At 44.7% G+C, this 16,813-nt stretch overlaps 1 protein-coding gene across 1 annotated transcript in view; it reads left to right on the top strand.

The window, feature by feature from the left end:
- The window catches only part of ABCC2 (ATP binding cassette subfamily C member 2), a 67,803-nt gene that overhangs the window by 32,938 nt on the left and 18,052 nt on the right, over positions 1–16,813 (top strand). The window contains exons 15-23 of the mRNA XM_008270326.4: positions 235–301; positions 2,900–3,026; positions 4,602–4,778; positions 6,584–6,751; positions 9,327–9,507; positions 12,986–13,115; positions 13,353–13,485; positions 15,381–15,600; positions 15,740–15,894. Coding sequence (XP_008268548.1) covers positions 235–301; positions 2,900–3,026; positions 4,602–4,778; positions 6,584–6,751; positions 9,327–9,507; positions 12,986–13,115; positions 13,353–13,485; positions 15,381–15,600; positions 15,740–15,894 — 1,358 coding nt within the window. The remainder of the gene's footprint in view (positions 1–234; positions 302–2,899; positions 3,027–4,601; positions 4,779–6,583; positions 6,752–9,326; positions 9,508–12,985; positions 13,116–13,352; positions 13,486–15,380; positions 15,601–15,739; positions 15,895–16,813) is intronic.

The raw sequence follows: 16,813 nt of genomic DNA, 5'->3' as shown, positions 1-16,813 counted from the left end.
GAGCAGCTGTGACTCAAGAATCCTGGTGAGCAGCAGGCTTGCTACTCCTGAATCAAAGGACTTCATATGCAGGCCACTTCGGGCTCATCCTGGGAACTTCTGTTTGCCTCCTGTTAGCTACCACCTAACAGAGGCACGCTTAAGAGCTAATGGAGGAAGCAGACAAAGAGGACTGTGGAAGGGCAGACAGGAGGACCTACACTGGACTAAAATGGGGGACTTTTTTCTCAATAGACAAAGCTGTGCAGTTTTCTGAGGCCTCCTTTACCTGGGACCGGAATTTGGAACCCACAATCCGAAAGTGAGTTGCTACCTTTCCATACTGCTATTCTTTTTGAAAAAGGATTTATTTTTATTTGAAAGGCAGAATGAAAGAGAGAGAGAGAGAGAGAGAGGTATCTTCCATCCTCTGATTCACTCCCCCAAATGCCCACAACAGCTAGGGCTAGGCCAGGCCAAAGCCAGCAACCTGGAACTCCATCAGGGTCTCCCATGTGGATGCTAGGAACCCTGGTACTTGGGCCATCATCTGCAGCCTTCCTAGGGGTATTCACAGGAAGCTGGATTGGAAGCAGAGGAGCTGGGACTTGGACTGGAAGTCTGATATGGGATGTAGGTGTCTTGAGCAGTGGCTTAATCCACTGTGCCATAACACTGGCCCCCATCCAGCTGTTCTTTAGCATTCTCCTTGCCTGTCCTGTTCCCACATGGGAATAATAAAACACATGGGTACATCTTGGCAACTCATGACAAGAGCCTAGGGTGATTACTGATGTCATAAACAAGAGTGTCAATTTGTTAAGTCAACAACAGGAGTCACTGTGCACTTACTCCTCATGTAGATCTCTGTCCTTAATGTGCTGTACATTGTGATTTAATGCTATAACTAGTACTCAAACAGTATTTTTCACTTTGTGTTTCTGTGTGGGTGCAAACTGTTGAAATCTTTACTTAATATATGCTAAACTGATCTTCTGTATATAAAGAGAATTGAAAATGAATCTTGATATGAATGGAAGAGGAGAGGGAGCGGGAAAGGGGAGGATTGCGGGTGGGAGGGAAGTTATGGGGGGGGGCATTGTAATCCATAAGCTGTACTTTTGAAATTTATATTCATTAAATAAAAGTTAAAATTAAAAAATAAAAAAACACATGGGAAACAAACTATGTATATGAGTTTAGTTATAGTAGTGCAGGCTAAACCCTTAGAGGGATGAGCTGAGAGCAAAGATCTGAGCCTTTTTCCCTTAACTACCTTTGCTGTCCTGCTTCCCCATTATGGGGCTGTGAATGTACAGCTGAGAACCCATCAAGATATTTCTTCTCTCAATTGTAGATGGAAGTAGTGCAGGGTTAGCAAGAGGCCCCAGGTCTCTGGGGGTGGTACAGGATACAGGCAAGGATCTGAACTCAATTTAAATTCATTCTTTCATTTAAAAATAGTAATCAGCAACATTGAATCTGGCTTGTCTCCCCAGACTGGACAATGGCAGCTACCTCTATAAGATTCAAGTTCAGATCTGGAGTGTTACATAAAAATAACCCATTCCCTCACACTACTCTGTAAGCCACCTCGTCTATCATGCAGATGTGCTATCCTAAGCCTTCCCCCGCCCCTTGCCATGCTGTTGCACATAGTGTGTCTCTTGAGCACTATGTATAACAACACACCCAGCTCACCCACTGAGGTCAGCACACAAAGTACTCCTGGAACCTAAGCAGGCCATGTCTTTCCTTCTTCACAACGAGCACACCTTATCATGTCTTTGCTATATATATGACTTCCAGCCCTTCTGTCCTATTCCTGTATAGCCTTTAACATGAACCCTAGAGCTAGTCCCAGGGTGAGTCAGGGCAGGAGCTCTGCTCCAAACACAACGAACCCAAAAGTTTTCCTTTGCAGAGAGGATACTGGACACAACTCCTAGTATACTGTTATAAGTCTGGGAAAAGTTCAGCTTCAGGGGAAGGTTCAGAAAGACTAAGAACACGTTCCTGTTGTTCTAGAAACTTAAATAAGATTCGTGCACAATTCCTGGTAATCTCACTCAATGTGGGCCCCACGTGCTCAGCCAGACAAAGTCAAATCCTCAAGGCATCTACTTTCAGTTTGAATAACTAATGTGGGGGAATATTGGTCTATTCATACCCAGTTAAGGCTGGCGCCGTGGCTCAATAGGCTAATCCTCCACCTTGTGGCGCCGGCACACCGGGTTCTAGTCCTGGTCGGGGCACTGGATTTTGTCCCTGTTGCTCCTCTTCCAGGCCAGCTCTCTGCTGTGGCCCAGGAGTGCAGTGGAGGATGGCCCAAGTGCTTGGGCCCTGCACCCCATGGGAGACCAGGAGAAGCACCTGGCTCCTGCCATCGGATCAATGCAGTGCGCCGGCCACAGCGTGCTGGCCGCAGCGGCCATTGGAGGGTGAACCAACGGCAAAAGAAGACCTTTCTCTCTGTCTCTCTCTCTCACTGTCCACTCTGCCTGTCAAAAAAAAAAAAAAAAAAAAGTTTAGAAATGGAGGTCCTTAGTCAAGAGGAAGTAACCCTCTGGGCTTACACAGCTCAGGAGTGGCAGAGCTAGGTCACCAGGTTCCCACTAGGGAACTAGTGATACAAGCTAGCTCACCAGGTTCCCACTAGTTTCTTACTTAAAGGTAACAAGTTTGTTCTAGAATTTTTCCATTGAAAACCCACATCTGTCTCAATTAGATTATGGATGAGTTGGATACATTTGGGATTTTTTTCTCATGTTTTAGAGCTAAAAAAATTTTTTTTTAAGAAGTGCTTTGGAAGCTGATAGATCCAAGTCAAATTTTCTAAACTTAGGGGTAAAATATGCCAATACCAGACTTCATGGAGCACACCATTTTCAAAGGTATCTCTTTTTTTTTTTTTTTCCAGTGTGAACCTGGACATTATGCCAGGCCAATTGGTGGCTGTGGTAGGGACTGTGGGTTCTGGGAAATCCTCTTTAATGTCAGCGATGCTGGGAGAAATGGAAAATGTCCACGGGCACATCACCATCAAGGTAAGAGGGAATGCCAGTGCAGAAGGTTTCTGACCCTTTCCTGTAGGCCACTCTGTGCTCACTAGTAGGTGCCTTGGAGATACTGGGTAGATTTGTGACCTGTAGATTCTCTGCCCAGTCCCGCACTGATCCGAAGCCAGGAGCCAGGTGCTTCTCCTGGTCTCCCATGCGGGTGCAGGGCCCAAGCACTTGGGCCATCCTCCACTGCACTCCTGGGCCACAGCAGAGAGCTGGACTGGAAGAGGAGCAACAGGGACAGAATCCAGTGCCCCAACCAGGACTAGAACCCGGTGTGCTGGCGCCACAGGCGGAGAATTAGCCTATTGATTCATGGCGCCGGCCTAGGCCAGGGCTTTAACCCGCTGCGCCACAGCACCGGCCCCCTTTCTCCTCTTCAACATACTGACATCATTCCCTAATTTGCCAGTCTCTAATGAGCTAATTTGCATTTTAAAGAAAAAGTTTTCTGTAGCAAAGATGACTATAGATTTTTTTAAAAGATTTATTTATTTATTTGAAAGGCAGAGTTACAGAGAGGCAGAGAGAGAGAGAGAGGACTTCCATCCGATGGTTTACTTCCCAGATGGCTGCAACAGCCAGAGCTGTGCCAATCTGAAGCCAGGAGTTTCTTTCAGGTCTCCCACACAGGTACAAGGGTCCAAGCAATTGGGCCATCCTCTACTGCTTTCCCAGGCCATAGCAGAGAGCTGGATCAGAAATGGAGCAGCCGGGACTTGAACTGGTGCCCATATGGGTTGCTGGCGCTAGAGGCTGAGGCTTTAACCTGCTGCACCAGAGCGCTGGCCCGATGACTATAGGTTTCACTGGCTTCCTAAGCCTTGTGGGAAGCTTTTCATTGCTAACTCTTAACTGAGTTCTTCCTCAAACACAGGCATTTGTCAACTCCATCTCTTTAGATTTGATCTGCTCTGTATATCATTTTGGCTTTAGTTCTTGCTTCCTAAAATGTTATCAGTATCATTCTTCTTTCAATATTCTTTCAAGGATCATGGCTACAAAAGAATAGCACAAAAAACAGAGTAGGGCTGGTGCTGTGGCATAGCAGGTAAGGTTACCACCTGTGACATCAGCATCCCAGTTGGGCGCCAGTTCAAGTCTTGGCTCTCCACTTCCTATCCAGCTCCCTGCTAATGTGCCTGGGAAAGCAGCAGAGGATGGCCCCAGTGTTTGGATCCCTGCACCACATTGGAGACTTGGAGGAAGCTCCTGCTCCTGGCTTGGCCTGGCCCAGCCCCTGCCATTGTGGCCACTTGAGTGAACCGATGGATGGAAGATCTCTTTCTCTCTCTGTAACTCTTTCAAATAAACAAATAAATCTTTTTTAAATTTAAAAATAAAAAACGGAGACTTTAAATGTTAAAGAGGAAATTGATTCTTTCTCCTCAGTCAGTACAATAAATGCATGCACATTAATAAATACCAGAGACTTAGTCAGCCTGCTACACAGGTCTTCAAATCTAAGCTGCGTTTGTCCTGCCCCTTTCTGCCAGCCCATCTTCCCCCCGGAATTTCTGAAGGTACAACGGTCATATGGCCTTATCCCTTCCTTTCCAGGGCACCACTGCATATGTCCCACAGCAGTCCTGGATTCAGAATGGCACCATAAAGGACAACATCCTGTTTGGAGCAGAGTTTGATGAAAGAAGGTACCAGCGAGTTCTGGAGGCATGTGCACTCCTCCCAGACTTGGAAATATTGCCTGGAGGAGACCTGGCCGAGATTGGAGAGAAGGTACATGGGACAAAAAGAGAGCTTGAAGGGTGAAGAAATATTGAGGGGGGGAAATGAGGATAATGGTGAAGCAGCACACAGGAATAGCATAATGAATTAATTTTGATAATCATGTTTGGAGCAAACACCAGGAAACACATGCCTGTGCTGACTGACCACAACATTCAATGCCAATAAGTCAGAATGTTTAGGCGTTGTATCCAGAAGCAAATACAGGAATCGTGTAATCTGAATCAAAGATCATGAGGCAAAGGACCTAAAGCCTAAGTTCATGGTGATTAGTCCAATGCTTGACCTCACAGGTGACAGGGAAAAGGTGGGCAAAGAACCCCATTTCCTGATTCTATCTACTTGTGCATGTCAGTGAGGCCAGAAGAGGGTTCTAGTAATCTACTTCAGACACTTTAGAAACTTACTGTGAATTATTTTCTCATGTTATGAATGCCCTTCTTAAAAATAACTGTACTGTATCTATTATATAGATATAATTTATTTATAAATTTCTGATTATCTCATATTTAGGATGTTTTCACCCTCCCTCTCCATTACAAAAAAAATAAATATAGCAATCTTTTGGAGAGAAATGTTAGGAAACCAGTAAAGGTATTGCTCTAGTGTGATTTATGTCCATTGATTTGCCATATATTTATTGAATACCTACCAGATACTATTTTTACTGCTGGAATTACATTCATGAACAAAATAGATAAAACAGCTGCTCAGTGCAGGGCAGCCGGTCTAGAGGTTAAAATGTCAGTTGGGATGCCTGCATCCCATACAGGACCACCTGTCTCCCCTCCTGATTCCAGCTTCCTGCTAATGTGCCCCTTAGGAAGCAGCAAATGATGGTTCAAGTAGTGGGTTCCTGCCACCAACGTGGGAGACTCATATTGAGTTCCATGCTGCCTGGCCCAGCCACAGCTTTTATGGGGATTTGGGAAAGAGCAGAGGTGCTCTCTCTGTCTCTGCCCCTCTCTCAAATAAATAATTTTTTTAAAAAGATTCATTTGTTTATTTAAAAGGAAGAGAGACAGAGGAACAAAGGAGAAGAGAGAGAGAGAGAGAGAGAGAGAGAGAGAGAGAATCTTTCATCTGCTGCTTCATTCCCCAAATTCCCACAACAGCCAGGGCTGAGCCTGGCCAAAGCCAGAAGCCCAAAATTCCATCCAGGTCTTCCACACAGTTGGTAGGGGACCCAATGATATGGAGAACCAGGCAAGGAGTTAGAAGAGGTAGATTAGTTGGAATTTCTGCCAGCCCAACATTGTAATTTTATCCCTTCAGTTGTCAGTTTGATATGCCCAACTTATGATACATCAGTGCTTCATCCAGGACCAGGAAGGAGGACATTTCACGATAGCCATATAGAATTTAAACTCCATGTAAAGGAGCCATAAAAATTCCAAAAAGCATTAGGCATGCTAAACCCCACCCCATTTGTATATTCAATTAGGGAACTACTCTCTACTTTATAGAAGAGACTGATAATGTAGGAGGGGCCCTTCTCTCACTCATGACCATGCTTGGGGATCCTTCTCAGACCTCCCTCTCCCCCGCTTTCCCCTCATGGGAAACGTTCTGGCCTATTCACAATAGGTATCTTTCCATGTGGGTGACCCACACCTATGTGCAAATGTGTATTCAGTTTCTTTCTCTCTCTCCTTAAATAAATCATGCTCTCACTTGTACACTATTAAGGATGCCTCTGTTTTGAACCCTCTTATCTCTGTGGGAGCAAGAAACTGGGATAAAAATGAAGATGTGGCTAAGGAGTTGTGCTTCATAGAAATTATTGTCTTCTTCAGGGTATAAATCTCAGTGGTGGTCAGAAGCAGCGCATCAGCCTGGCCAGAGCTTCCTATCAAAACTCAGACATCTATATTCTAGATGACCCCTTGTCAGCCGTGGATGCTCATGTGGGAAAACATATTTTCAATAAGGTCTTGGGACCCAATGGCCTATTGAATGGCAAGGTGAGAAGTCACTCCAAGTGATGAAGGTATAAGGGTGAGTGGGATGCGTGTGGGGTTGGGAGATGCAGGGGATTCCATACATCTCCAAGGACAGCTGTGGTCCTGAAGCAGATTTCCTGTTTACCTGCCCTCTGGACTCCTGAGGAGATGCAGTGTCAGACTGGTCGATCATCTTGTAGACCATCCTATAAAGGCTCCCAAAATGAGGTCATGGCTTATGCCAGGGCTAGGTTATTGGAGCCTTATCCTGTGGCTCTGAGAGTGAGTCTTTTAGGATGATTATTTATGATAAAAAGTCCTTTGGGAACTGTGATTAGGGTAATAAACATATTTGGCCATTGTCACCCTCCCCTCATTCCCGCACAGATCTCATAAGACCCTTGGAATTTCCTGATTGGAGTATCTTCTGTTATTCATCATGAGCCCCTTTTCATCACTGAGTTTGTGCTATTGAGATGACTTAGGGTAGGGCCCCAAATAGCCTCAGTATGGGACTGATCACCAGAAAGACTAAGGATTAGAGGGTTGGAATTTTCAGCCTTATTTACTGACCTCCAGGAGGAAAGGGGTGGGGGTTTGGGGGATGAGATTGTGTTATCACAATTCTAAGACAATGAGATGTGGAGCTGGAGAGTGCATCAAGGTGTGGTGTTGAAGTGGGGTGCAGGAGAGGGAAGGGCAGACAAGAGAGGGCACGAAAACTCCACACTCAACCACACCTTGCCCTGTGCATCTCTTTCGTTTGGCTGCTCCTGAGTTTTATCGTTTATAATACACTGGTAAATGTAAGTAAAGTATTTTCCTATGATCTGTGAGCCTTTCTAGTATATTATGGAACCTGAAGAGGGGTCTATGGAAACTTTCAGTTTTGCTACTGGTATCTGAAGTGGCTGAAGTCTTATGAAACCGAGCCCTGTCTGTACTAACTCTAGGTAGTTGGTGTCATAATTGAGTTAAGTTGTTGAACACTCAGCTGAAACAGGACAATTCATTGGTGTCAGAAACACTCCTGAGGCCCAAGCAGTTTACCTTGCTGGTGGGACACAGGGCATTCTGCAAGTCCTGAAACTGTGCTCTAGGAGGAGCTCTCCGTGGAATTCTTGCTTACTGTGAGAAGCCTTTGCCTGGAAAAGATTATTCACCCTAACCAGAAATAATGCCCAACGTGCACTGAGTACTCACTGTGCCTTCACCTTTTACTAAGCCTTTTAACCACATGTTCTCATTGGATTCATGTAATGGCCTTGTAAGATAGTACAGATAAAGTAGCCAGAGTAAGTCACAAGAACTGATTGTAGGTGAAGACTGGGCTTTCTCTACCATGGGTAAATTGATACATTTGTCCAGACACAGCAAGCTGAATCAGAGGTAGGGAGTGACAAAGGCCTGCTCTTGATAACAGTGTACTTCACTTGGCACTGGGCAATGAGACTAAAATTGTATTTGGCCTGTTCCCTTCAAGACTTTTTGAATCCTGCTAGTCAGAGGATAGCAGGGTTGGTGACAACTGGGCTGCTGTCCCATTGAGCCCTTTGCTTCTCTCTTGTATTTCTCATTATCTTTCCAATTCCTGAGCCTGGCTTCTGTCCTTTAGGCCTTCTTGGTTTCATTCATTCATACCTATGCAGTACCTACCCAGTACCACATGCGTTACAAAGACTGGGTATGCCTAGATGGAAAGATCTGGTCTTTGCTTCATATAGCTCACGATCTAATGAGAAAGCCTACAGAAAAGAAATAATACTAATATTATAGTATAAGTGTTGTTTTAGTGGTAGACTATACAACCTACAACAGAAATATTGAAGGAATATCAGGAAAGGCACCAGAAGAGCTGGCTTTGAGCTGAGACTAAAGGAATGAGAATCTCTTGGATATTCCTGGTAAGAGAGATCTGGTCTCTATGCAGTGATGAAGTAGAGAGCAGAGAACAGGCAGTGGACTTAGGGTATCTCTCCAGAAGCCCATCTCAACCTCATATCCCCTTGACTGAGCCTTTTAACTGACACGTGAGTGTTTGTCTTTGAGTGGTGTTCCTGTCTCAGTAGGCAATAGACAGGAATATAAAGGATGCCAAATCTCTAATACCAGGGAGGCGTGGCACTAAAAATAAAATGTTTTCCCTCACAACGTCTCTAACATGCTCAAATAATCTGGACAGTTCTTTTTAGTTCAGTTGGTTAGTTGGTAAGCAAAGGCTGGTAAGTGAAAGGCAATTACCAAGTTAATTTTATATGAATCCATTATAGTGACAGGCTCTGATCTCACATGACTTTCCTAAGCACAACCTTTGTCTGCCTAGGAATATGAAGGAGAATGTGTATGGAGCAAACCTCATTGTCAGTACAGGCAGATAACTCTGAACACATTCACGATGATAGGAGTCTTATTTTACACAAGTTTTATGATGAAGTGTGGGGAAGGAAAGAAGAAATAAAATAAGCCAACAGATCAGGACCACTTTTTGAAGCATAGTCCCAGACTGAATTGGCATGTTCATTTTTCCCTGTTTAGAGTAAGCCAGGGAAGATGGTGGACACAGGATGGTCAGCACAATTTAACATTATTTTTACAGACTCGACTGTTGGTGACACATAGCCTTCACTTTCTTCCCCAAGTGGATGAGATTGTGGTTGTGGAAAATGGCACCATCTTGGAGAAAGGATCCTACAGCTCCCTGCTGGCCAAGAAGGGAGTATTTGCTAAGAATCTGAAGATGTTTGTAAAGCATACGGATTCTGAAGGGGAGGTCACAGGTACATGAAGAGGGTTAGGACAAGATGAACTTAGAGCACCTGTGGGAATTGTAAGCCAGTCTCTAACCCTTGAACTAGATTTGCTAGTGAATTACCCAGAGATTCAAACTCCGTTCTTTCTGTGTTCTATGTCTTTATAAAGAAACACAGAAATTGAAATTCCATGCGTGGGCCAACCTGTAGCTTGTCCTGCTCATCAGGTCTCTGATGTGCTATGAAGGGGCACTCAGAAGGATACAAATAAAGGTTTGGGTGGGTAACCCTTGTCAGAGGAACATCAGTGGCACAAGGGACCTTCTTTTAAGGACACCATGCTCCCATGTACTCAGTTATACCTCCCACCTCAACCACATCAAAATCTACTAAAATCAGTTCTGGGACAGCTTCATGAGCTTGCACTAAAAGTATACTGCTGAATTCTTGATAAAGCCTAATAAAGTGATCATGATTAATATACCAAAAAGCACTAGACACTTGAACCAGCAAAAATGATGGCCATAGCATCATCTCACAGTAGATCATCAGAATAGCCCCTGGTATCACAGTCGGGATCACTAATAACTTAAAGTCAACAACAGCTCCAATTCCTGTGACCCTTCTTCAGGCCCTGCCAACAGTAGTCCTGTGTGTGGTCTGGTTCTGCGCTTCAGGTAGCAGTTACCAACAGGAGGTCAGCACTGAGAATGCAAGACCTGGAGGGTGTGGGGACATTACAGGAACCAGACAGATAAGGAAGTGGCTATTGATAGTACCCGTAAGTGGGAGCAAAACCTGACTGTGAGGTTAAGATCTATCACTCTGGGGAGCACAAGAGTCTGAAAGGAAAGTCTAAACCAGGAAGTCTGTAAGCATTGAAAGGACAGGGTAGGAACAATGACAGAATAATGTGGGTGACAGGGATCAAGAGCCAGGCCAGGAAAGTGAGGCGGGGGGGTATCAGGAATTAGCGGCTTTCCATCTACCTTTATATGTGCTAATGTAAAGGCCTGGAGAAAGCAAAAAGCACCTTTCAGGAGTAAGAATTTAAGTTCCCCCAGCAAAGGACAGTGTCTAAGGAGTTGTTGCTCAGTCAGCCATATCACCGGGACCTGGGCAATTATGCTAATCCTGAATGCTTTTTCCTGATTGGCCTGGATCTGAGTTCCTCAATTCTGTTATGAACTCTTGTGGGTGGATGGCCGTATCTGAAGAATCCTATCTTTTATGTATAAAAGACAGTTTGCAAAACAGCCCATTAGGCTCTTGTTCTGGTGAACATTGAGAAGTCATTTACAAGCAGAATTTACTGAGAATTAGCCTACTTTGTGTTGGTTATGGGATTTGAGCCTTGGTGGAATGAAAGAGGGGCAGGAAGGCAAGGTTAGCTGTGTTGATATTGGCTCTGTATCTTAGTTTCTGATTAGTTGCTGTCACGGAATACCCAAACTGGGTGGCTTAAACATCAGATTTATTGTCTTGTGCTTTTAGATGCTATAAGTACAAGATCAAGATGTCACCAATATTTATTCCTTGTTAATGTGACTGGAGGTGGGGGGGGGGAGGATCTGTTGAAGCCTCTCTTCTGACATCTGATGGTTTTCTAGCAATCTTTGTTGTTTCTGCTTATTGTTTTTGTTCCTCCTGTTTTTGTTTAGTTTCCTGAATTAATTCTATTAAGCCTGAATTCTTCCTTGTGTGTTGCCACTGAAGTCTGCTTGGTTGGCTTAGTGATCAGCTAATGATTGGACACAAAATTTTCTTAAGTGCCTAGAAGCAGTAAGTCTCTCAGAGGCTGAGAGGCTGTGTGTGTGTGTGTGTGTGTGTGTTGGGGCATATCTTCAACACTTCAGCAATTCCTACCTCTGCCTCAACCTTCGTTTCCTGCTTGCAGGAAGGCAGACGGTCAACCAGCAGTGAGAGATTAGGATCTTCTTGGGTCTTTCTGGGGAGCATACACAGACCTAAACATGGATTTTGTATTCTAGATTGCCAGGAACACATCAGAGATCAGAGACCCCTTGGACATCTTATTCCCCAACTTTTCCTTTTAAATTTTAGGTCAGCTTCTTATTTTCCCCAACTTTTATCACCACCTTACATAATTGTTACTGATTGGTTAAGCTAGCTCCAAGTTAGATCAACTAAACATAAACCCTGCGAATGGGGATTTTTTAGAGAATTCCAGACAGATGAGATAATGGCAGTTCTTCAGGAATAGAGTTTTGGGGGAGAGTTCTGAACCCACTCTGCCCCTTCTGTGACTGCTAGGCTGCTGGTTTTCACTGCTGTTGGTTTCCTAGGCTACAGAAGCTGAGGCGAGGGGGATTGAAAGTGAGCAAGATAGACTGCCACAGGTCCTGTTGTTTTTACCAATATTCAGCCATTTTTTAAAAAATAAATGTTCCGGCCCGCACCGCGGCTCACTAGGCTAATCCTCCGCCTAGCGGCGCCGGCACACCAGGTTCTAGTCCCGGTCGGGGCGCCGGATTCTGTCCCCGTTGCCCCTCTTCCAGGCCAGCTCTCTGCTGTGGCCAGGGAGTGCAGTGGAGGACGGCCCAGGTGCTTGGGCCCTGCACCCCATGAGAGACCAGGAAAAGCACCTGGCTCCTGGCTCCTGCCATTGGATCAGCGCGGTGCGCCGGCCGCAGCGCGCCGGCCGGGGCGGCCATTGGAGGGTGAATCAACGGCAAAGGAAGACCTTTCTCTCTATCTCTCTCTCTCACTGTCCACTCTGCCTGTCAAAAAATAAATAAATAAATAAAAATAAATGTTCCTTGGATTTTTGCAACCCTTTGATTAATTTGAGAGTTCAAAAAAATTCAGTTTTGACCATTTTTGCCAGTATATTCATTGCTTTTATGGAAGAACAAATTTCTGGAGATCCTTGTTCTACTATTCCCACTGCTACCTGTGCTACATTTTACATTTTTATTTTATTTTCGTGATACACTTTCAAGTGGTTTAAATGAATAAAAATTTGTCAAATGTTTGCAGCTTCAAGGTGGGCATTTTCAGTTTATACTCATCTCTTTAGTCAGTTCTGGGAATGGTGAATCTTCTATTTTTCTACTATTATCTATTTAAAAATCTTTTAAAGATTTATTTCTTATTATTTGAGAGGCAGTTACAAAGAGACAGAGAGAGAAACCTTCCATCCACTGGTTCACTCGCCAAATGGCTGCAACACCCATAGATGGGCCATACTGAAGCCAGGAGCCAGGAGCTTCCTCTGGATCTCCATGTGGGTGCAGGGGCACAAGCACTTGGACCAACAGCGGCTTTCCCACTATACCACAGCACCAGCCCATACTGTTATCTTAGAAGTTCTTTTCTGTTCCAGAGGAACCTAGCAGTTTTCAGTTTATTTCTCTTTTTTGACCATTCTCTCTTCCAGTGGGATAATAACCCATTACTCCCTTATTCATGGTACAATGAGAGTCTGTTCACAGGACCATGAAAGCTCTTTGCTGTTTCCCTAACCCTCGGTGTGTCTCCCTAGTCAATGACGGCAGTGAAGAAGATGATGACGATGACTCTGGGCTGATATCTAGTATAGAGGAATTCCCTGAAGATTCGATTTCCTTGACCTTGAAGAGGGAGAACAGCCTTCATCGAACGCTTAGCCGCAGGTTGGTCATTTAATCAGCTAGCAGCCCTCGTCACTTCTATATTTCCACTTGCCCTTTCTCTTTTTCTCAGGGGTTTTTCTGGACGAGTAGACACCATGGACACTCCTGGCTCTTCCTTGGTTTCCTTGTATGGGGGAAGGGAAAGCATTGCTATTGTATTGGTGTCCTACAGCCATCTGCTTGCAAAAAAGGAAGCATCTACATGCTCAAGAAATCTTTCCCACCTCCATCTCTCAGCTCTAGGTCCAGTGGCAGACGTCTGAAATCCCTGAAAAACTCCTTGAAAGCACAGAATGGGAAAACCCCAAAGGAGGAAGAAGTGGTGAAAGGACAAAAACTAATTAAGAAGGAGTTCATGGAAACTGGAAAGGTGAACAGCACACCACAAAAAAGCACAATCTGAGGTTATGTAAGGCTTAGAACCTGGAAATTTTAAAACTAGAGGAGACTTGGACACATGTCTACAGGAGCAATACGTACTAATGTGCTTTGCAAATCTTCAAATTCATTAAGATGTTGGATAAGGCCGTGGGCTTTCTACCAGCTCCTATATCCATGGGGAATAGCCCATTTCCTGCGACTATCCTCAGCCTTCATTTCATAAGTGTTTGATTCTATTCTGATGTGTGGAGATCAATCAAACTGCTTTGAGATGCAATTCTAGGAGCCGGGGAACACTAATACATCATGCAGAGAACACAGTTCAAATGAATGAAGCTTCAAATCACAGATCACAAATTCCAGAGTTTGCAGTATAACCCCTTTCTGTCCCATTGTTTTTCTTTTCTTTTTTAAAAAATATTTTGTCTATTTATTTGAGAGATAGAGTTACAGTCAGAGAAAAACACGAACCAGTGCCCATATAGGATGCCAGTACTGCAAGAGGAGGCTTAGCCTACTATGCCACAGGGCCAGTCCCTGTCCCATTGTTTTTCTATCTTCCCCTCTTAATTGTCTCTAGAATATCATTAATAACCCAATGACTAGGGGTCATTGCTGTAGCATAGCGGGTAAAGCCGCCACCTGCTGTGCCAGCATCCGATATGGGTGCTGGTTTGAGTCCTGGCTGCTACACTTCCAATCTAGCTCTCTTCTATGGCCTGGGAAAGCACTAGAAGATGGCCCAGGTCCTTGGGCCCCTGCACCCATGTGGGAGAACTGGAAGAAGCTCCAGGCTCCTGGCTTTGAATTAGCCCAGCTCCAGCCATTGCAGCCATTTGGGGAGTGAGGGAGTGAACCACAGATGGAACCTCCCCACCCCACCTCTACCTCTGTAACTCCACCTTTCAAATAAATATTTCTTTTTTAAAAAAATTAGTCCAATGACTAATCACCCTGTTATGTATTTCAGCATTTATCTACAAGGGGTCTTCCAAAACTCATGGAAAATGCATATTATAAAAAAAACTGTGCATGCATAGTGGGTAAAGCTGCTGCCTGCAATGCCAGCATCCCACATGGGCACTGATTTGTGTCCTTAGCTGCTCTGTTTCTGATCCCGCTCTCTACTAATGGCCTGGGAAAAGCAGCAGAAGATGGCCCAAAAGTTGGACCCTTGCTACCCATGTGGGAGACCTGGGTGAAGCTCCTGGCTCCTAGCTTCAACCTGGCTCAGCCCTAGCTATCACAGCCACTTGGGAAGTGAACCAGCAGATGGAAAATCTCCCTCTCTCTGTCTGTCTCTGTAACTCTGACTTTCAAATAAATAAATAAATCTTTAAATTTTTTTTTTATTTGACAGATAGAGTTAGACAGTGAGAGAGAGAGACAGAAAGAAAGGTCTTCCTTCTGTTGGTTCACCCCCCAAATGGCTGCTACAGCTGGTGCTGTGCCGATCTGAAGCCAGGAGCCAGGTAGTTCTTCCTGGTCTCCCATGTGGGTGCAGGGGCTCAATCACTTGGGCCATCCTCCACTGCCTTCCCGGGCTACAGCAGAGAGCTAGATTGGAAGAGGAGCAACTGGGACTAGAACCCCATATGGGATGCTGGCACCACAGGCAGAGGGTTAACCAAGTGAGCCACGGCACCGGCCCCTAAAAATTTTTTTTTCACCAAGACAAACTGATCTTTAATTCCATTTTTCTTAAACATTTTAAAGTATCTTCATATTATTCTGGCCCAGTGCAGAAATCCTGAGCACAGACTACCACACTCTGCTACCTGCTTTTCTAAGGGACCCCACTCCTCTGTATGAATGGTGTTGTAGGTAATTTCTCCACACAATGCATCAGGGAGTTCTACTAATATTGAGTTGGGTACTTTGCAGGTGAAATTCTCCATCTACTTGAAATACCTACAAGCAATAGGATGGTGTTCTATAGTAGGCATCATCTTTGCCTATGTTTTGAATTCTGTGGCTTTTATTGGCTCCAACCTTTGGCTCAGTGCTTGGACCAGTGATTCTAACACCTACAATGGCACCAACTATCCAGCCTCTCAGAGAGACTTGAGAATTGGGATCTTCGGAGTTCTGGGTTTAGCACAAGGTATGTCTGACAGCTACAACAGAATCTGTCTGGACCCTGTCCTTTTTTTGAACTCAAGAAAACATTTGCCCTCATGTCCTGGGCACAAATTCTCAGGGACCCCTGTGCATGGTGCTGACAAAACTTGTTCCATTTCTAGGGCTAACTGTGCTTGTAGCAAGTTTCTGGAGTGCCAGTGGTTGTGCCCATGCATCAAATATCTTGCATAAGCAACTGCTGAACAATATCCTTCGAGCACCCATGAGTTTTTTTGACACAACACCCATAGGCCGGATTGTGAACAGGTTTGCTGGTGTAAGTATTGCAAAGGTTGCAAGGTGGTGTGTTTAAATACTACAACTCCTGCTGACAGGAGGAACCCTCATGTCCCCCTCAACAACACTGCAGTTCTAGTTCTTTTGTCCACTCAGCATACAAATGTTTCTTGAGTAAATGTTGTGAATTTTCATGGATCCTGAGGATATAGGAAGGAACAGTGCTGGCTTTTCAAGTAACTCCCCATCTAGTAGAGGAGACAGCCAAGGAAACGAAGGGTTATGATAGAACATGGTAAAACCAAGAAACAGTGTGTACAGAAGTGTTCTGAGACTACACGGGAATGACAGAGAAAAGAGGCACCAGCTCAGCCTGGGTGAATGAGGGTAGAGAATCTCAGAAAAAGTGAGAACTGGGTCAGGTTGCAAAAATAAGCCAGGGAGATGGTGAAGATTGGTGTAAGTGAGGACAGTAGAATCTGGGTGAAAAGGATTATTCTGCAGAGGGAAAATATAAGTAAAAGCATTCTCACTGCCTATGATAGTGAATAAAAGGGATAGTAGGATAACTGTTTGCTTGATCTCTGCCTCCATTATTGAAACTTCCATCTTTGATACTTAAGAATCATTATTGAATGAAATTTCCATCTTTGATACTATGGCGTACTGGGTAAAGTCGCCATCTGCAGTGCTGGCATCCCATATGAGCACTGGTTCGAGTGCTGGCAACTCCACTTCTGATCCAGCTCCCTGCTAATGTGCCTGAAAAAGCAGCAGAAGATGGCCGAAGCCAGGATCTAGGAGCTTCTTCCAAGTCTCCCACATAGGTGCAGGGGTACAAGCTCATGGGCTATCTTCAGCTGCTTTCCCAGGCGTGTTAGTATAGAGCTGGATTGGAACTGGAGCAGCTGGGACTTGAACCTGTGCCCATAAGGGATACCGCATCTCAGATGGCAGCT

The sequence above is a fragment of the Oryctolagus cuniculus genome, chromosome 15 (genome assembly GCF_964237555.1).
Source record: "Oryctolagus cuniculus chromosome 15, mOryCun1.1, whole genome shotgun sequence".
NCBI classification, from domain to species: Eukaryota; Metazoa; Chordata; class Mammalia; order Lagomorpha; family Leporidae; genus Oryctolagus; species Oryctolagus cuniculus.
The sequence above is the reverse complement of the archived record's forward strand: the minus strand, read 5'-3'. Positions and strand labels throughout refer to the sequence as shown.